Consider the following 21,980-nt stretch of genomic DNA (forward strand, 5'->3'; position numbering starts at 1 on the left):
GTTCGCATCCAGGGACTCTCCGGGGGAACAACCGTGTCGGCGACCATGGTGGCGTGCAACCGGGCCGGCATTCAGGTGTTCGCCACGGGAGGCATCGGAGGAGTGCACAGGGGCGGAGAATCTAGTAAGCGCGCTCACCGTCAGAGGGTCGCCTTTTGGTGCTGAGATTGAGTAACACGGTCCAGCTTTAAACGCAACAAGCGCCTCCTGTTCGGCAAGCAAGCTATAGTGTGTGCCAACGCCTACCGACATTCTTTATGCCTACCTGACGGCATAATACTTATTATAAACCAATCTTTCGCGATAAGGTTGCAGATATGTGAAAGGCAGACTGCGCTTCGGATTATCCTCCATTAGTGTATTTACTGAACCTTATATAGACTGCAGAAGGGCAGCGGATTGGGCGAGTTGGTGTTCCATGGTAACAATAAAATTCAAACAGCGCTAGACGACAGGACCAGAGAGAGAAGGAGACAAACACTGCGCTGAACCGGTTCCTTACTAGTCACTTTAAAATGTTTGCCTATTGCCTCAAGCGCCTTGTTTGAAAACTGTTCCTGAGAAAGTACAACAAAGTAACCTTCTTTGTCGGATTGCATGACGCGCAAACGGCTATCACACAAGTTATCCACCACCAATCGAAATCTAGCAATCGAAAGCAGCAATCGAAATACAGACGGCGCTCATATCGTTTTCAGCGTTTCACATTCAAAGTAAGTTATGCGCGAAAAATAATTTCTCTGGCACACTGCCACTCTCTTTACAACAGAACTTGCCATTTCAAGGGCGTAGCGTTCTACGCGCGCTTTTTTCACCATGTTGGTAGGCACGTTTATGATTCTGAACATATTGTTTGCCTTAACCTTCGTGATCCGTGACTTCATTTTTCGCGCTGGATGATGTTTCTTTTTTGCATCCTGCAGCTTTGGACATAAGCCCGGATGTCATGGAACTTGGTCGCAGTCCTGTCACTGTCGTGTCGTCCGGCATCAAGTCAATCCTGGACATTGGCCGCACTCTTGAAGTTCTGGTGCGTAGATGTCGGTATTTCACATATAGCAGTGATACTGCCAAAGAAATCGCGCATGTATTTATGATCAAGACAATGAAATAGATTGTTCATCTCTAGCGATACCTGGCCCTTGCGCCAATAAACATCACACATTCATTCATTCATACATTGTTTGTTAGATTAAATACTTGGTTCAATATACAAAAATCACTTTGAGAGCAGCTGAAATTATACTCTGTTCGTTTAGAGCTTAACTAAAGGGAAACAGTTATATTTTCCGCTACACGTTTCAAGAAAAACAGATGCGAAAGTAATAGTTGAAAATTCAAAGTTCAATTTTCGATGTACACTTAGGTCCTAGTCAAACATACGCAGAATCCACGAAAAACATGTCCTGCTACAGCACTGTTTGTTTGTCACGGCTTGTCACGCGTTCGGCAGTCGGCGCGAAGTCGTCGATGGGGTATACAAGCCGGTTGGTCGTTCTGTACTCAAGCAAACACAGCGAAGGAGTCGGAGTCGGGAGAGACAGAAAAAAAAAAATTATCGACTGACAGTGACACAAAGAATAAAAGAAACACAAAAAACACAAGAACACTAACACACATGTACTTAATCTAGAAGGATGATGAACACAAAAGAAATACAAAGAACAGTTCACATTAAATGTAGAAATTAACACTACACAAAACACACTTAACGGTCGTTAACTGAACAGAGTTCAAAAGAAAACAAATGACATACGCATGGTCGGGCAGCAGCAGCAAGTCTATAAAGCGTGGAGTCGACGGCAGAGTTTTCCCGAAGAACGCTGGCAAGAAGATCTCGTTGTAGTGGATGCAATTGCTGGGCAGGGTTTCCCGGGAGCAGGTCTGACGTCTTCCCTCGAGCAGGTTGAGTTGACTTGAGGGCACTACCGTGAGCTTCGTTGCAGACGTTCTTTTGTCGTTTCTTACGTCAACTAGTAACTCGCAGTTCAGACGCGGCCCAGGCGATACTGGACGGTACTAGCTCGTTGACGCTTCTCAGCAGATTGTAGGCTCAGCTTCTAGACTGCTTAGCTCGGTCTAAATCCTGCGTTTAAATAACTTCTCCTTTCCCTAGTTCCCTGTGTTGGGAAACGGCAGATATTGGTGACGATTCAATTAAGTTCGCCCACTTGCATCCCGGCACCTCCGAAGGTCTTCGCCACGCCCGTTTTATATGGGGGGGGGGAGGGAACGGGTGGTTCCCCCCTGCGTTTAGAGGTCCCGCACTCGTATGCACCACACACGCACACCCTTGAGTCCGTGGCGGGCCTCTATTGTTCGTTCACATGTAAACACAGGAGAAAAATACGGCGCTATACAGCGCTGTAGTCATACATACATTGTCAGCAATTCGTTGACACGGGATTGCACAGCCACACTTCATATTTCGCAGTATTCGTACCCCCGCCTTAGTAAGCATTTCAATGCACGTGCTGACCATTGAATGCACAGGGTTTCCAACAAAAAGCTGTCGGGGCGTCCCGGTCGCGTCGACGGCAGGAAAACTCTAAGGTTGCCTTCGACTTCTTTCGGCCGCTTCCCCGAGTGGCTGGCAATACCAGTCTTGCTCGCCGGTTCCTATTTGCACGATCTTTTGGCGCCCGTTGGCCGGTGCTTCACCGAATCGCAAAATGCCGCACCTTGACAATGTTTCATGGGCACAAATCAGTGCTTGGGAAAAGACAATTTTCTACATGTATCCTTGGTTTTAGTTTTGCCTATAGCTACGATCACCAAAAAGCTCACTGTAAGGTCGCCCAAATGAGCCTGAGGCAATTTTTCTACGCAGTGGCACCTGGAGTCACTCGCCACGAGCGTGAACAAAGATGTACACACAGACACAAAGACAAAAAATACGCTCCAAATCTTCAAACTGCAGCAAAAAAATCGCCAAAAAAAGGCATGTCAGATAGACTTGTATTTAATTCACTATTCACAAGAGATTATTATTGCCACTCTTGCAACTCGGCAACCACAAAAAAAGGCGACATCATTTTCAGGCTCCCCAAACATTTTCCACTTTGGCAATTGCCAAGAAATACGTTCTACATATTATTCCAATAGCAATTATACGGATTGTGCAATGTTAAGACGCAACCGAGGGCGGAAGAACGTTCACAAGGGGAAACAGCGTTGCTTTGAGAGCAGGAAAGCACGTTCTCTCCTGTCCTGAACTTTTCCGCCCTTTGTTGCGAGTTGACATTGTGTATGAAGATGAACCAACAAGCCCTGTAACAAGTGTGGATACGTTGCAATTACACGCACACTCGAGGGGCGTTCACGTTGTCGGCGCCGGGGCCGTCGTGCTGACTCGGTCAATAGTGCATGCGTGGCTCGCGCGTGGAGGGGTAGGGCTATAGAGACGAGCAGTGCGTCTAAATCTGAAAACGAGGACAAAGTTCTGCGTTCTGCTCCTGGCACGAGTGATGTGCGCATAAACACTGTTTTTCATGTTTTGCAGCTCTGTTCGCACCACACACTGGTGCATACAGCGGTCTGAGCGGATAGCGAAATTCGAAGCTACGAGCGCCGCCTGTTTTCCGTCAATTGCATCACCGATGCGCGTCACCTCGAATGGCGCTGTCGGCGCATCTCGTGACGCTGTGGTGGGGTTACTCGAAGTCCTCCTCGCGCGCGACATCGAGACACCCTACGCCACATTTGGGAGACAGTTGGCGCTGTTACTGGTGCATCGCAGCCGTTAGCCCCTCATGAGCTGCGCCGCGCCAACATGTAACCCAGCGTATCCTTATTACACCGGTAAATAAGCTCGATCGCAGCGCTAAACATTCTAATGGCCGCGAATTAGGCTTTCAGGCGAAACTCGCAATTTTTGCCCGAAACTCTGATTCTTAAAGCGGGAGACATACGGTCCGATTCGGTGGCCGATCCGGCGTCCGACGCACCAGAACAGCAGCCGGAATCGAGGTATTTTGCCGTGGCGAAGCGCCGGATCGGACGTCCGGCGTGCGACAAACCGGGCAGATTTTCATCGTCGACGCGTACGACAAGCGCACCGTCATCTGGCCGCAGCCAATGGCAGCGCGGCTGGCATGTGACGTTCTCCGACGTTCCCTCCACGGAGGCGGCGCTGGTTGGCCGGTTTCTAGCAGTCTTTCTTTTTCTTGCCTGCTGTAGTTTGTTTCCGACACGAAATAGTTACCAGTTCAGTAGAATTATCTCGAACGTGTGCCTGTTATGCATAGCAGCGCCTAGTACACTAGCACCAAGCTACTGGCGAGATCGGGAGCCACGACGCGAGGGCATTTCGCAGGCAGACAGCACACAGACCGTCTGAGCGAGGCTGCTCGCTTCACTTGCACGTTTGCCCTTCGCAACAGCTGCGTCGATAAACCAATTGTATTTCATTACGGACGACCTAAGTGTACAGTGTTAGTTGTTTTGACAACAATAAGCGCTCTTTGACGAGCTCGCGTTGGATCGCAAGCGCCGTCGGCCGCAGCGTCCGCCTAGCTAGGCCTACCGGCCCTGTCACTGGCTGTTGGCGCAGCGGTCAGCGGACAACGCGCCGTCGTGAAGTGTTCCGTCACTCGCAGAGGTATAATCTTATTGACAGTGTTCGCGTAATGCGAAGCAGTGTTGTGCAGAGTTGTTTATATTGCGTTTCTCGTAGTGGATATGAAGTCAAGTTGGGTGGGGGGGGGAGGCCCGGGGCTGTATCAGGGCGGAGCTTACGTGCCGTTCGATCTTTCGGATGCACGCACCGTGTGCCCCGAATCGTCGTATGCCCCATGCCAGAGAATGCGGCGCCGCACGTCGGATCGGACGCCGATTCGTACCGTGTGTCTCCTGCTTAAAGCGAAGATTTCTTGCCGAGTTCGAGTCACTTTCTCGTACGTATGCGGCCTCGAACGTCACACGCGCTTAACAGAATGGTAGTGCCATTTAGGAAAGGCGGAGTGAAGCACTAGTTCACCTTTTCCAGCATAGTTTCATACAATAATTACTAGATGGAACGGTGGCACTAGTGTCTGCGGGAGCTGCAAGCACGGCGATTCAGGCAGGACGGGAATCGCGGTTAGTACATGAATTGGCCTCAACATCGTCCTTTACACGGCTTCGGAAGCTTATTATTTTGAACAAAGCACCGGCGGCAGACATAAGTAAATAAACATTAATGAATTCGTGGGATCAGTATTAGAACACCGGACCTCTAGCGCCTGATATTGAAACTTGCGCCACGGACTCATGCCTCGACCAGCGGCATGAGCTCCCTTTCTCTCGGGAAAGCCCGCGCGTTAACACGCTTGGCGCGTTTTGATCGGCAGTTGAACTGAAACAAGCCGACACATCGCAAACACCACGACTGCAGCACGACACTACGGATCACCATTGAAAATCTAAACAAATTATGTACAGTGTGTCCCAACTATCATGTGCCAAGATTTAAAAATATGCGAATGCTACGTAACTGGATAGAACCAAAGTTATGTTTGCCGTCGCTTCGAGATACTTGTGTTGCGTTTTGCATTCCGGATAATTTAATTTATAGTCTTAAATAATCAACTTCTAAAATACAATAATTCGATGAAAAGTCTCAATGAGAAAATTGTAGAGAACTCCCGATACAGCTTTCTGTTGCTCAAAACGTGCTACGTAAGTGTTTTTCTGGGCATGAAAGAAGCTCACCTATACACGCAAATGCCTCGAGCGGCTAGTCGCTAGGTGACATCAAAGACACAATAAGTACTGACCTGTGGCATTCTGCGTTCATGTAACGAACGAAAGGCCAAAGAATAGTGAATTCGTTTTACCGTTGCCCGAACGTACCGCGAACGCTCGAGCCGTTTCTCAGGAGGAGTTGCCATAGTTCTGCAGGATGGTACACGAAATGTTCAACTGAATACATCTTTCGAGGCGGTAGTCGTCAGCGTTCTATGGCATAAAGCTATCACCATTTGTTCATTGTACATTCCGCCTCATACTCATTTTACCATTGGAAACCACGATAATTTAAGAGAGCAGTTGCCGCAACCTTTTGTTATAGTAGGGGATGTTAATACCTATTGTACCCTTTGGGGCAGCGATAGAACCGACCAATGAAAGCAGCTTATCGAATAGCTTATTTTATCTAATTATATTTCAATTCTACACTGGGATGGATGAATGAAAAACTTTCGTAGGGTCCTTTAGGGCGCGCGCTAGCGCCCAGCGGGCCGCTCGCACGTCGGGACAGAGAGGCCGAGCCTCTCCGCCGCTTCGCAGGCCCGTTGGACCGCCCATAACTGTTCCTCGAGGATGGGGCTGTGTAGGACCGCATCCCAGCGTGAAGAAGTGTTGCTTTCATCGCCGCGTAACGCGGGTCATTGCCAGAGCATGTGAGGTAAGTTCGCTAAGTCATTGCATATTGCACATGCATTTGTTGTCTGAATTTCGGGGTACATCTTGTGAAGAAGTAGGGGGTTTGGGTATGCCCCCGTCTTTAGAAGCCCTAGTGTCAAAGCCTGAGGTCTATTGAGTTTGCAATATGGGAGGGGGTAGTTCCTCCAAGCCAAGTGAAAGTGCTTAGTAATTTCGGTGTACGATTAAGGAGAGTCCCGATTGTCAGTACCCCCAGCGTCACGCTGCCCGGAAGCTGCGCGGTTGATGATCCCTCGCGCAGCTCCGTGTGCCAACTCATTGAGGTTCGGCGGGGCACCCTCGATCTGCCCCGTGTGGGCTGGAAAGCAGATCAATGTGTGTGGCTTGATCTCCTTGCTTCCTAGTATCCCTATGGCAAGCTCGGATATGGTTCCTTTGGCAAATGCGCTAACCGCTGATATCGAGTCACTGTAGATTGATGTCCTCTTGTCGTCCAAAAAGGCCATCGCTATTGCAGCCTGCTCTGCGATCTCAGAGGACGTCGTGCGAATTGAGATTGCGTTTGTTATTTGCCATTCATGATCTACACGAACTACAGCGAAGGCCTGTCCGTCGGCGTAGCGCGCTGCGTCTACGAAACTGTTCTCTGAAGCCCGTTCACGAGCCTTTTCCAGGAGAGCCTTCGCGCGCGCCCGACATCTTCCCATGTTGTGTTCTGGATGGACGTTTCGTGGGATCGGGGCGACAGTGATGCGGTCCCGCTGCTCTCGAGGGATGCTGCAGAACTTTGCTTTGATTACTATGGGGGAAACGCCCAGCTCCTGTAAGATGTGTCTTCCAGCTTGTGTGGTAGATAGCCTGATGAACTGGACCCTCTCATGTGCTTCCGCTATTTCCTCTAGCGTGTTATGCATGCCAAGTTGAAGTAAGCGTTCCGTGTGAGTGTATATGGGGAGGCCGAGAGCTCTCTTGATTGCCTTCCTGATTAATGCGTTGAGCTTATCCCGCTCCGATTTTTGCCAGTTGTGCATGGCCGCGACGTAAGTGAAATGACATATTACGAACACATATACCAATCTCACGAGGTTATCTTCTCCGAGGACTTGCTGCCGGTTGGCCACTCTTCTGATTAGTCTGATGGCATTGTCCGTCTTAGTGAGTCGCAGCACTGTCTGGTTGTTTGAACCACTCGACTCTACCAGCATGCCAAGAATCCGGATAGCATCCACCCTCGGAATATAGCCTCCGTCGTTTGTGCGCAGTTTTATGTCGCATTCGGCGAGTGGCTTCCATCCCTTTGCTTTCGGACCTCTGCGCTTGGTCGATAAAGTAGCAGTTTCGACTTGTGGGGTGAGCACCGAAGGCCCGTGGACCCAAGGTACCTCTCGGTAGCATCAAGCGCCTCTTGCAGGGCCGTCTCTACCTGTCTGTCACTACCTCCCGTACACCAGATGGCAACGTCGTCTGCGTATATGGTATGACTGATACCGTCGATAGCAGAGAGTGTGCTGGATAGACCAATCATGACGAGGTTAAAGAGGGTTGGTGATATGACTGCCCCTTGTGGCGTCCCCTTAGACTCCAGCTTGGTCATGTCTGAAGTCAGGTCCCCGATCTTAAGGTTGGCTTCTCTGTCTGACAGGAAATATCTCGCGTAGGAATGAAAGTGCTTCCCCAGGTAAGGCTCATGATTGTGTTTAAAACGAACGAGTGGAGAGTGTTATCAAAGGCATTTTCCCGATCTAGACCTAGTATGGCTCTCATGTCCCGCGTATTACAGTCAATAATGTGATGCTTGATGAGCTTCATTGCGTCCTGCGTCGAAAGTCCGACCCTAAAGCCGATCACGCTGTGTGGGTAAATGTCGTGGCCCTCCAGGTAGCGTGAAAGCCTCTTTAGGATTGCATGCTCAGCAACCTTCCCCACGCACGATGTGAGCGAAATTGGGCGGAGGTTATCGAGATTGGGCAGCTTGCCTGGCTTGGAGATAAGAATGGCGTTGGCCGTTTCCACATTTCTTGGACTTTACCACTGCTCCATGCTTGGTTATTGATGCCCGTTAGGTGCTCACTCGATGGTCTTCTCGTCCAGGTTCCGTAGAGCTTTGCGATCTTGTCCGGACCCGGAGCCGATCTGCCGTTGAGGGCGTGGAGCGCCTGCCTGATCTCCTCAATCCCAAATTCTGCGTCGAGCTCAGGGTCCTCGGAGCCTTCATATTCAGGGGAAGGTGGTGTAGGCCCCGATGCTACTTATGGGTACTTCTTTACGAGCTTGGATTAAATTTCCTTGCTCGAATATTCTCGCTTGGCTGTGTGTAGAATGCGCGCCAGTTTATTGCGTTGGTTGGTTTTAGTGTTCGTCTCGCCCAGGAGATGCTTTAGGAGGTTCCAGGTGCCCCCGTTGCGCATCTGCCCATCGTTCGAGTTACACATCTCATCTCATTGCTGGTTAGAGAGGGCTCTGCAGTGTTCCTCTATAGTTCTGTAGATTTCCGATATCCTTTTTCTGAGCCTACGGTTGAGCCGTTGTCCTTTCCATCTGGCCAGGTGGGACAGCTTGGCCTTCAACAGGTAAGCCAGACGGCTGTCCATCTTTTCCACTGGGAGGTCGGTAAAAACCTCTTTGGTGGTAGCTTTGATATCGTGTGTCACCTGTAAAACCCATTGTTCGAGGCCAGGCTTGTCCTCACTCTCCGTTCGCTCTTCCCTAATTTTGCGAAATTTGTCCCAGTCTGTGCACTGGAACATGCGCTGTCTCTTCTGCTCGACTTGGAGGTACGTGGACAAGATATACTGGTCGCTACCAAAATTTACCCCAAGGTTCGTCCACTTGACCACTGCAATGCGCCTGACAAAGGTGAGACCCGGTGTCGTGTCACGGCCCGACGATGTTCTGCATCTGGTGGGGAACGCTGGGTCCATGACTAGCATCAAGTTTATGTTTATAGCCTCACGCCAGAGGTCCTCCCCGTTGTTAGTGTTACATGGGTAGCCCCAAGTGTGGTACTGCGCTTTGAAGTCACCACCTATGATCAAAGGGGAGCCGCGCGCTAGTTGCGTGGCCTTGGTGATTAGGGCTTTGAAGCGTTGTCTTGGAGCTGTGGGACTACTGTAGACATTCAGGATGAATATACTTTCATGGTTCCTTGGGCTAGGGGTGATCTCTATAATCACGTATTCGACTTGCGGTCATCTTAAGGTCGTGAGTCATGTGGGTCAGCTTATTGCTAACCAGTACGGCGATCCCCCGTCCTTCTTCGTGCTTTTCTACGGGCCTGCAGGCAGACAGCGTGACCTTAGATGTTAATGTGTCTTGCAAAATGATAACATTTGGCTTCTCTGCGTGTGAGCGAATATATTGTTGCAGGGTAGCCCTCTTGGGCAGGAAACCCCTGCAATTTCATTGCCACATCTTGAATGACCTAGTTTGAGTGGCCATCGTATTGTTCTTGAGTTGCTGTGCTAACCTTTGGAGGGCCGATCGCCCCTGAGCTGTTAATAGTCGATGCTATTGCTGGGGGTGTAGGAACTTTAGGTACCAGCACAGGTGCTACAACGTTTTCTAAGGATTCGATTTTGCTGATCCGCTGATTAGTGCGCTCCTCCATGGAAGCCATGTTGCTTTGGAAGAGCGAGAACTTTTCATTTATCTGCTTAATGCTGTCACTGAGAGCAGAGAGCAACTCGCGAATCTCCGATTTGGCCTTGCCTAGTTAGCGATTGCCCTCTTTTTAGCGGACCTCTCTGTATGGATGTTCTCAACTATGGGGACTTTCATTGGCTGGGGAGCGGCCGGTTGCTTATCCGTATCACTCTTCTCAACTATGGGGATTTCCATTGGCTGGGGAGTGGCTGGCTGCTTGTCAGCCATGACGCGTTGACTGTCCTTCTTAATCTCGGCAATTTCTGTCATCAGTCGAATTATTGGGTTCTTCATGTCGTTTTCGCGCTCAATTTGTGCTAGTCTGTTCTTACCTCTATAACGCTCTGGCGGTGAGCCCCGCGTTACCTTTTCCGGGGTTCCTCGAACTCGGTCGGCCCAGGTCGCGTAGCACTTGAGTCGGCGATCCCTGGAGCAGGACCTCGAGCAGGACTTGAACCGGACTTGACTGCCTCGGCGCCGGGATCCGGAGTGACCCCTGGAGCATGATCTGGTCCAAGTTCTGGAACAAGAGCGCCCTCTGGATCGAGAGCGACTCCGGGGACTCCCTCTGGAGCGAGAGCGTCCCCTGGATCAGGAGCGCCCCCTAGGCTCTTGCGGTGGAGGTTGCTCGAAGTGACTCTTGCTGTCGCTGCTATGTGGTGTTGACGAAGCCCCATTTGTCGAAGCTTCCACTGTCGCACACTCCCATCATTTCCTTCTGACGACGTACGGGATCTGGAATCTCTCCTTGCACGCTTTGTCCACCGATGGGTGTGGGCTCCCGCACAACCCACTCTTTGGCGTGCACTGGTGTTGATTGTCCGGGTTGACTGTCCCACATCCTCTGCAGGTGGGCTCTTCGGCAGTCGGCAAAACGTCGACACGATGGCCAAGTTTGCCGCACATATAGCAAATATCGACTTGTTTGCGATGAAGAAAACATTTCACAAGCACTATGCCATAGCGTACGAAGTTCGGAACCTTGTGTCAGTCGAAAGCAATGATGACTGTGCCTGTGTTCTTAATTCTCTTGACCGCCAAGGCCAGCGTGTTTCTCTCGTTGACGATGTTACGTTCCACGTCCGATGGACTCTCGTTGAGGTCGATGTGTCTGATTACCCCGTTACACGTGGTGTGGGTGGCGGCCTCGTATGCACAAACATCAAACATTCTTCCAGCCACATGAACTGCCCTGATTCTTGTGTATTTTAAAGCGTTGTCTCAGTTGGGCGTGCTGGCCACCAGAATGTTTTGTTGTATGTTAGGACAAATGATGTCCGAGCATATCTGTGTAGGGGTAAGACCCGCCGCTTCCACGATCGCCTTATCCATCATGGTCGGTTCTGTCTTGGCAATATTTAGCCCTCCGCGGGGTCTTATAATTTTGGCATGTTCCTTGGCCATGGGAGGCATCCGTGACATCCTGATGATTTTGCTCTTGAGCTTATTTTCATTTTCCTGAGTTCTGAACGAGGCGCCGGCGTTAGGCCTATTGCCCCATATGCCGCCCCTAGGGAGGTTGGCAGAGGCCGCCTTGGGGGACATACGCTTCGAAACTGCCGACTCCCATCCAAATACAGTTGAAAATTCTTCAGGAGGAAGAATCCTCCCCTTCAACCCTCATCTGCATAGTCACTGAGATCTCAGAATTGTTGCTCCAGCTACACTTGGTGGCGCCAATAGGCGCTAAGCCGGGCTAGGCTTGTCGTTAGGGCCCGAAAGACGGCGGCGTCGTCCGAGCACAAAAACTTTCATAAAATGGAAAAGATGCTATCCACCGGAGAAAGTCCGATGTCGATGTGATCCTCTTCTCCTTAGACGTGCGTTGGTAGCAACATGATGGAGATTAGAGGCGAAAATCTTGCCCAAATCATTCAAGAGCGCAGGAGCCGAGATGGAACCCTTGCGCTTGTGTCCGTCTTCCTCTTCTCCTTCTACACTCAGAGGCGCCAATTTATTTCTCGCCTACTTCACGCAATTTTAGTTGCTTGGATCTAGCTTTTTCCTCATCACTTGTCCTTATTCATTTTAAATACCAAGTCCTGAGCACCTCATACGGCAGCGATCATTTATCTGCTATCACCATACTCGCATCATCACTACTGTTAAGAACGGCCAGCTGCAGTGCAGGTTCTGCCCACCAGTTGCGACCGCGGGCATCATCTTTTCCTCGAGCCCCGCCACCAACCTCTAGCCACGGCATGACAAAGTCGACTTTGTGTCGGGAAGGGAACAATACGCGCGTCCTCCACTCTCCGTCATCAGTTCAGCTAGGATGCGTTTGACGAAGCAGGCTTTGTGCTGAATCCGCCACCGTTACGCTCTAGCCTCGTCGCCACTGTGACTGAATGAGTTCGGCGGGCCAACTATTGTTAAGGAACTCCCCAACGCGGATCTGATCTGCTTTGAGTGGGGGAGTTGCCGCGGGAACGCAGTTCAATGCTCCTTCTCACGCGCCGACCAAGACGCAAGATGATGTGCTACCCGGACGCGCTACCCAGGTCAGCTCCGAGTTCTACGAAGCCCCTCTGACGTCGGCTCCGGACCATGCACCTGTGTGTGTTTGTGTTTGTGTGTGTGTGCGTGTGCGTGCGTGCGTGTGTGTGTGTGTACGTGCGTGCGTCTGAGTGTGTGTGTGTGTGTGTGAGTGTGAGTGTGTGTGTGTGTGTGTGTGTGTGTGTGTGTGTGTGTGTGTGTGTGTGTGTGTGTGTGTGTGTGTGTGTGTGTGTGTGTGTGTGTGTGTGTGTGTGTGTGTGTGTGTGTGTGTGTAAGCCGTCCCGGGGTGAGGCGGCGGGTTTACAATGACTGGGCGAACGTTTCCGCCCCCTCGGTATCAAGGGGGGGACCGAGTGTTTTTAAGCCGCTGTGCGGATGCTCGATACACTTTCTTAAGCAGTCATATTAGACTGAGACACTCTCTCAAGCAGTCGTGTTAGACTGACGTACTTTCTCTCGCAGTCATGCTAGACTGATGAACTGCATGTAAATACTCTAAATAAGCCTTTATTCCTCGTTCTCGATGAGAAGCAGCCCTTCCCTTCATCAACGTTCTCAGCGTGGATAAGTTGGACGACGGCATGGGCCAGCTACCTTCGAATTCATGCCGGACTCCAATCTTGACAACGAGTTACGAGCGATGGGATTGAACCCCCAATCATAACACTAGCCAATATTGATTTTAAACCGCGTCACTGGAAAATTCGTCTTCCTGACTGGCCACTTTATATAAAACAAGCAAAACTCAAATATATTCTTCTCAAGTGGGCTAAGCATTCACGAAATTACCGGAAAGCTCACTAGAGTTCATTTCAGCAGCAGAAAAGGCAATACCTCAATAATCCAACCTTGTGCGCAAAAACGTCACCCCTGGGCCGCTATTTTGTAGGGATGCCTTATGCCTTATTCTATACTATTCTTATCATCCACCACACACGGCCGCTTGATCCCGTTGATAATGGGGGCAGAGCGTCGCTCCGGCCACTGGCCAAGTGCGAAAAGCCTGAAAAAGCATAGAATCGGAAAAGGCATCGCTACAATATACCGGCCCTGGTGGAGACTTCAGTGCACAGAAGCTAAAGAATGACAAATAAGGCCTAGAGAAACTTACGAATATACCCTACCTATGCCAACCTCTCTGGCTTCAAATAGGACAAAGCAAAAGCACGATTTAATCTAAGTGAGGGGCAGAAATCATCGTAGAAGAAATATATATCATCAATAAACAGCTCCGTCAAGGATCGTGGAAGACATGCTTATCATGAATAAACAGTCCTCACATCTAAACGAATGTTGAACGAATGGGAACTGATGAGGAACACTAGGGGAGATTACTCATCTTACACGATACAGTTATTTAAATCCAGGCACAAAAACAACACTACATCAACCGATTGAATCGTCGCCGCGTTCCGTATTCTGTACGTGACAGCGTGCAAGGCTAATCCGGCAGCTCAATCTCGCGTGTGCAAGCGAGGAAGACCTCTTGTGTCGCGCTTGAGGCCAGCGGCGTTTTTTTTCCCGCGGCTGCTGTTTACGGCGCGGCCGTGCGGCCCTCATCTTCAAGGTGATCTGCGATGTTTACAGAGTCTGGGTAGTGTCGGCAGCGTCGTATGCGCTTTGCTTTCGAGGTTTCGCTAGCGCTGGAGCAAGAGGTGCACGAAGGTCAGTTCGGTCGCTGCTGCTGCCGCGATTCCTCACTGCAGCATTCTCACAGTTTCCGCGCGCGCGAGATGTATTCATGTTTAGCTGTGCGCGTGTGACACCGTGCTTGTTAATTTAGTTAGAAGACGCTGGCCTGCCAGTTGGTTTGAGTCCATGATGAAAGTGGAAAGGCGACTAAACGAGGGCGTAGAAAAAAACACAATGAGACAGCACAGTCTCTGAGTGTCTCTTTTTACGTCCTCGCTCAGTCGCACTTACACATTGTCTCATTGTTAACTTAGTCAGCGAATGTTTAAAGTTGATACGGCCGATAAAGCTACTATCTTTTCTTCGTATAGCTATCTACTCATTTGCAATCGCAATTGGTGCTTCGCCTTTAGGGGGAAACTGACTTTTTTAATGTAGCATTGCCATTTGTTGGGCGTGTTGGTAAACTGAAAGCACATTTAGCGCCAACAAACAAGGGCGGAAGGGAGAGGACAACACAATGCGCTTTTTTAACGTATCTAGCTGAGTAACCTATTCAAACGAATTTCTAAAGTATAAACAGTCTGCTGAAAAACGGAAGCTGCTGACTACTGGCACCTAAATCAATTGCATAAAAAACCTCTCGCACTGCAGAAATTGAACTGTCCTTTCTGCAGATAAAAAAAACAGCGGTAGCTCGCGACCGGTTTCCCTGCTCCATGCTAGTACACCTATCCCAAACATCTGCAAAGGCTTTCCTTAAATTTTTGACTGAATCTAGGAATCTAATTTAATGCCGGAAAAGTGGAAAAGGCCGATACTAATTCCATTTCTAAAAGCTGGTAAATCCCCCAACATCCGTCAGCAGCTACAGACCCATTGCCCTGACAGGCTGCCTGGCAAAATCACATGAAAGCATCATTAACATAAGGCTCATTTATTTTAGTATCAAGAAACCTAATAGACCCTCGCCTGTGTGGATATAAATATGGTTCCTACAACACTGAGCACCTTGACCGACTAGAACATAAAATCGATGTGCATTTCTACACAAGCAATACCATCTTGCCGCTTTATTTGATTAGGAAAACCTATGATACCATGTGTCCATATGGAATTTTAAGAGATATGGCTAGCCTGGCGACACATGGTAAAATTCTGAAGTGTCCAGCTGATTTCATGTCCAATAGAGCATTTCAGGTGATTCTCGGCCCGATACTTTCACATACATTTACACAAGAAAATTCCATTCCACATGGCATTGTTCTCAGCCCAACATATTTAATATTCATAATGAACTTAGTTAATGTTATAATGTCGTGTTATGCACTCTGTATACTATGACGATTTGCAAGTGACCTCCCACAGCTCAAATTTCTTCACCTGTGAGAGGCAACTTAAATAAACTTAGAAAACAATAGATAAGCTTACACAACGGGCTAACAAAAAGGCTTTCGCTTCTCCACCCAGAAAAGTTAATTTGTTTTCACAAAAAGAGAGCTACACTGCGACCAAGTTCCGACAATGGATGGCGCCACACTGCTGGTCAAACAAGATTATATATTTTTAGGAGTAACATTCGACACAACACCTAACTTTCCGACCCACATAAACACAACAAGAAATAAGCCAAATCAAGCACTGCATGTTCTCAAAGTATTCTCATAACACTGAGGTTCCGACCAAACGTGTCTCGTGTAAGTATTTACCGGTATTTTGTCCGTGGCTGTTTTTACTACGGTTCCATAGTTTATGGCTCAGCAAGACTGTCATACGTTTGACGACTTATTCGAGTGCATAATATCAGACTGCGACTTAGACTGCGACCGTACATAGCCTGTCGAAAGTTTCTCATTATCATCATCATCATCGTCATCACTATCATCATCATCATCAGCCTGTTTTATGTCCACTGCAGGGCGAAGGCCGTTTACTACGATTTCCAATTACCCCTGTCCTGCACCAACTGATTCCAACTAGTGCCGGCGAATTTCCTAATTTCTGAAATGAGCCTCCCTTACAGCAGGATAGAGCGTTACTTCTTTCTACACATTATGAATTCAGTCATCACGGCAGCACATATGCTACAAGATCGTCACACAATGCAACTCACACTTACACTACATAAAGAAACCGAAATTACGCTGGTTGTCTTGCAATATGAGGAATACTGTCAGGATTAGGATTGTCAGGATTCCTCATGAGGTCCTCATGGTAGCTAAAAAGCCACGATTGCCGCCGTGGTTCAACTTTACGCAGTTAGGTGTGTGGACAATCATAAACCTAATGAATAGACACCCCACATCAACACATAATATAGGATTTGCAGGCTCTTCAGAACAAATAAATAATGTACATAATTTTACACATGTGCTTCTAAAACAAAAACACATGGGTGTGGGGGTTCTAACGAAAAATTAGGAAACAATTATTCGAATACCACAGCACGCCTCTTTTTTCACTGCTGAAATTTTTGCTATGTGGGCATGTTAAAAATATTATCACCAACAGCTCGAAAATAGACATATATTGGCGTTCACCCTTTCAGGGTCCATTTTCTTTTGCCATATGCGACCAACCAGGGTCGTTTTTTTTTTCAGATTCCAATTCTGCGGGACCTATTTCGAAAAAAAATTCCCGTAATTTTTTTTGGGTGACCGTAAAGTGAGAAGAAGATATTTTGCGTTGGTATATATGTACTCTGTATTTATGAATAACAACAATAAAAATGGGAATAAACCTATAAGAATTCAGAATTTGATGCATTGTTATAATTCAAGGCTTAGAATATGCGCACACGACAATATTTCACAAGTCTCAAATGTTCCGGCTCTTACACTAATATTTACATACATAGCGAAATGAACTGCGTAGGTGACCGGACTCAATAAAACTGTGTGGTTGTGTGCCCGTCGAAATAGCAAAACATGTGACAAACTTCCGCTAATCTTCATCTTATCGCCAACCAGAGGCAATCAGATATCGCGAGTCTCCTAAAAAAAAGGAAACGCATGCACTGCGGCATCCTTCATATGCTCACGCTTGGGAGCGCTAAACGAGCGAGAAACGGGCGGCCGCCCTTTGTGAAATTAGTAACGACATAGCCGTCAATTTTGCGAGCGCAAGAAGCTGAAACCGCCCGGGGAACAAAACCCAAAGCGCCGCCCGCCCGCGCGCGCGCCAATGCGCGAGCTTAGTATAGAGGCGCGCCGGAGAGAACTAGCTCTAGAACAAACCATGCAACGAAAATAGAGAGGGAGGCGCGAGAAAGAGAAATTCCCTGTTTTTCTGCATAGTGGTAGCTCATATCAGGAAAGATAAAATGAGGAAACTGGCGCGCTTTTTGAACATGCCGACGATGCCGTAAATATAGGGCATCAACCATTTTGCACCTGTTCGCGGCGCCGTATATTTAAGTCATTGACCCTGAAAGGGTTATATACACTAAAGGCTCTACATCTGTAATCTGAGCGTGAACGCCTGCTAGGGGACTTTTAAGCATGGTAGCTTCTAACAAAAAATTGGAGGACGCTTAAGCTTCGCCTTCAAGAGTGGAACGCGACAGCGTTCCCGTCGACCCGCCAAGGGGTGCAAGACAATGGGCTACGGCGCAGCGACTACGCGCCCCGCATCGGACGCGGTGAGCGTCGAGCAACACAGCGTCCGGCGCGACAACGAAATGTGCGCCTGAGCAAGCGACGCACGCCTGAGCCTTAGAAACAGCTCGTTTCTAAGGCAACACCGCGTTCACTAGAGGCGCCTTTGTACCGCTTTGAAGCATCGAACTCGTGGCTCAGTGGTAACGTCTCCGTCTCACACTCCGGAGACCCTGGTTCGATTCCCACCCAGCCCATCTTGGAAGTTGCTTTTTATTTATGAAGTGCCTGCCGTGATTTATCGCTCACGGCCAACGCCGCGGACGCCGACACCGACACCGACGACACCGGCTTTTCTGCGACACGAGCTCCTTAACGCTATCGCGTTAAAATGGGACATTTGTTCACTTCTTCTGGTTCCAATCGGTCGGCCGAAGTGAACGGACGTGTAGTCGGCACGATCCGCAACCACTGAGACTACGCGACCTTCACCGACCGCCCTTGCCCGGGCCACTTTCGCCGGTAGTCATATGGGAAGCGGCTTCCTCGCCGCTTCTCACCGACCGCCTTTTCTTCCCGGGACTTAGTTGCCGCTCCCGCGCCCCTACAGCTATGAAGCAGTTGCAACGCGGCTGCCGCTGCCGGGGCCATAGCTGCCTTGGCGTGTTTTCTACACCATGAACCAAGATCGCCAAGCGACCAGCCCTTCCGAGGCCCATGTTCTAAACGGGCGTGAAAAGGGCCTTCGGTCAATTCACCGCTCTGTTTCGATGGAGCGTTTATCTACCGCAACGTCATTTTCCAACGAGAAGAAGACGCAATGGGCGACGGAGACCACCGCCGCGCGTTCCTCAACAACAACGAAGACGCCCGAGGCGGATACGGCAGGAGTGGCCGCCGATCCCACCGTCGCCAATTTTTCCTCCCTACAGTGAGAGGTAGACACTCCGACCGGGGAGAGGATGGAGGAAGATGCTACCCCGAACATTTACGACGACAAAACTGACGACGACGCACGTGGCTGTTGGAAGACAGTCATACGTAAGCGACGCATCCGTCAAACGCACGCTAAGACGCAACCCTCCGAGAACATCTTGGGCATTCCGGACGCCTCCTAGCCTACCGTACGCAAGCGCATTCGGAATCAGAACATGCCTCAACTTCCTTTGCACGATGAAAAGATAATTCTGCGGCCTCAGGGAGGACTTTGTCTCGATAAGTGGACGTGCCCAGAACTCGCCAGTGCTCTATGGAGTGCGGCCAGCTTGACCACCGATGATCGTCAGGACATCATATTCCGACTGCGACCTCAGCAGAACTTGGCAATCATAAGCAAAGCCCAGTCACACGTATCCGACGCATCGTACAATGTGAAGGAGCTGAACCTTGGTCAGCGGTTCTATACCATCACGACATATTTTGCGGCCCCAGACAATTCGTGCAAGGAAATTGTTTCTGGCCTTTTGCCTGGTACACCGTCTTCCAAGCTAGTGGATGAGCTTGTGGCTCCTGGAACTCAAATAATTCAAGCACTAATGATGGGTCAAACCAACGTTGCGTTGGTAATATTTGAAGGACTTAAAGTGCCTCGCTACGTGCGTTTCTATGCTGCAGAACTCCGCTGCTACCCCCATCGACCGCGCCAACTGGTCTGCAAGATAGGTCACAAGCTCGGCCATTGGGCTGATTACTGTCCTACGCCGCACGCGGTCATTTGCGCGACGTGCGGGACTGACAACCCCACCCCGTCACATCCATGCACCCCACACTGCAGATCCTGTGACGGGACCCACCCTACAGCGGATCCAAACTGCCCGCGGCGTGCTAGGCAGACACTGAACAAAGCTTGGGTTCAGAAAGCTGTCGAGAAAGAGCAGCGTGAACTGCAACCCTCCAGCGACCCAACCACTACCACAGATACGGCGGAGAACCGAACGTCGCGCGCCCCAACGAAGGAGACCAGAAAAGTCCGGTCGGAGACCAGTTCGAGATCCCGTCGCAAGTTCATGTCTCGGTCCCGATCCCGCGAGGCATCCGCGCGCCTCCCAGAGAAGCGCCCTCCTTCTCCATCTTCCCAACAACCCTACAAGAAGGCCCTGCAGACCAACGCCCCAGGCAATGTGACCCTGGTCCCTTCAGGGGTGCAGCGGACCCCGGAGAAGAGAACAACAATGGAGGCGCCTCGGGAGGTAGTTCGGGCGGAGGGTCCCCCACAGCTCGCAACGCCCCGAAAATCTCTCCCTACCCCTTCCCCTATTACCAATTCGTCACCAAATCCCGATCCTCTAATAGAAATAGCCCGCCTACGTCGTGACATGGAGGCGCGCTGTGAGCGCCTGCCAAAACAAATGGGCGCGCTTGTGGCAGACATGAGCACTAGTATGCAGGCGGCTCTGGACAGGATAAAAGGCCAAATGGAGGTCCTTCAGATAGGGATTACGGAGCAAGTGAAATCATGTATAGAGTGCACTTTCGCACGCATGCAAGTTCCAGAACTTAGCGGTGACAACGAAAGCGCGCTTTCCGACCAAGGCTCTCGGCCGCAACCTTCAAATATGGGCACCCAGCGCTCGCATTCCTATGCACAACCGCCTGCTTCCTCTCGCGATGATGATTGTACCACGTTACGCGGAGCAACTAGTGGTGTGGCAGTGGAATTGTAGGGGATTCCGCCGAAAACGAGGTTCCCTACAGCAGTATATCGCCACATCCACGAACCCTCCCGATATGATCCTCTTACAGGAAGTCAATTGCACCCCTTCTTTAGCCGGCTACAGCACGCTCTCGGGTGTCTCTCCTCTTGTGGGAATCTTAGATTCGAAGCATGTTACATATCGCATGCATACCACTAACATTGACATTCCTCACCAAATATTAGAAATAATTACGCAAGGTAAACGCAGCGGGAGTCTGTTTATACCCAATGCATACAGTTCCCCCCGTTTCCGAACGCACTGTTTTCAGCACCTACTAACAGAATTTGGTAGGTTTGGACGGTTTTGTGTGGCGGCCGGCGACTTTAACCCTCCGCATACTGCATGGGGTTACGTTAAATCGCAGGCTAAGGGGACCCGCTTATGGAATGCCATCTGTAACATGAGATACACACTGCTTACCGACCCAGAGCACCCCACTCGAATGGGCAACAGTGCATCTCGTGACACCTGCCCTGGCCTTACCTTCGTGCGCAATACTGGTCCAGTCGTTGCGCACGGCCCTTTAGAGGAGCGCCTTGGTAGTGACCACTACATTGTAGCGACCACCTTGTCATTACGGGGTGCGCGTAGGCCCGAGCGAAATGTGCATATAACGGATTGGGCGAAATTCAGGGAACGTCGCCAGGACCCACCTGAGTGCCAAGGGCACGAACGCTGGCTTGACTCTCTCGCACAAGATCTAGAGGCCGCCATGAGCATACTGCGCACCACAACCGAGACACCAGACATAGACCAGCATTTACTTCATCTTTGGAACGCCCGCAGACGGGTGACAGGACGATGGAAACGACAGTGCCTCAACCGCAAACTTAGGAAACGTATGGATCAAATTATACGGGAATCTCAGGAGTATGCAGAGATCCTTACGAGGAATAACTGGCGAGGATATTGCGATCGTCTCTCAGGCACATTGAGCGCAGCAAAAACGTAGTTGATTCTTCGCTCACTCACAGATCCCACCACAACAAAGGGAAAAACATTTCAACAGGTGCACATCCTAATGCACGAGTACAGGAACGATGTCTCGACATTCCTCAGTGAGCTAGAGAAGCAGTTTGTACCCACAGGCCCGCCGCCGCAGTACCCTGACTATCCTTATGTAGGCGAGGTGAACGAATTGCTCGATGCAGACATGACATCTGACGAGGTGCGGCTGGTCCCAGAAGACCTACGCCGCAACACGGCACCGGGAGCCAACCACATCCGATTCGGCACGCTTCGTAACCTCAGTGACGCGGATATTAACCACCTCACCCATATCTTCAATGATTGCTGGCGCAAGGGCATGCTTCCCCAAGCATGGCGACACGCCGACATCACACTAATCCCCAAACCGGGCAAGCCTGTTAAGGTTGAAAACTTACGACCCATCTCCCTAACATCCTGCATTGGTAAGCTCATGGAGCTCTTGCGGCGTCTCTGCCCCTTCCTCGAAGAAAAGTCATTCGTTTCTAAACCTCAATTCGGAAATCGGGCTCATCTGGTCTGCCAAAGATGTGCTTTTACAATTGCGGGAGGAAGTCATAGGACCTCC

At 50.0% G+C, this 21,980-nt stretch overlaps 1 protein-coding gene across 1 annotated transcript in view; it reads left to right on the forward strand.

Annotated features, from left to right (window-relative positions):
- Positions 1-21,980, forward strand: part of LOC142580104 (pseudouridine-5'-phosphate glycosidase-like) — a 345,078-nt gene that overhangs the window by 191,183 nt on the left and 131,915 nt on the right. Inside the window, exons 6-7 of the mRNA XM_075690900.1 lie at positions 13-124; positions 924-1,030. Coding sequence (XP_075547015.1) covers positions 13-124; positions 924-1,030 — 219 coding nt within the window. The remainder of the gene's footprint in view (positions 1-12; positions 125-923; positions 1,031-21,980) is intronic.

The sequence above is a fragment of the Dermacentor variabilis genome, chromosome 4 (assembly GCF_050947875.1).
Source record: "Dermacentor variabilis isolate Ectoservices chromosome 4, ASM5094787v1, whole genome shotgun sequence".
NCBI classification, from domain to species: Eukaryota; Metazoa; Arthropoda; class Arachnida; order Ixodida; family Ixodidae; genus Dermacentor; species Dermacentor variabilis.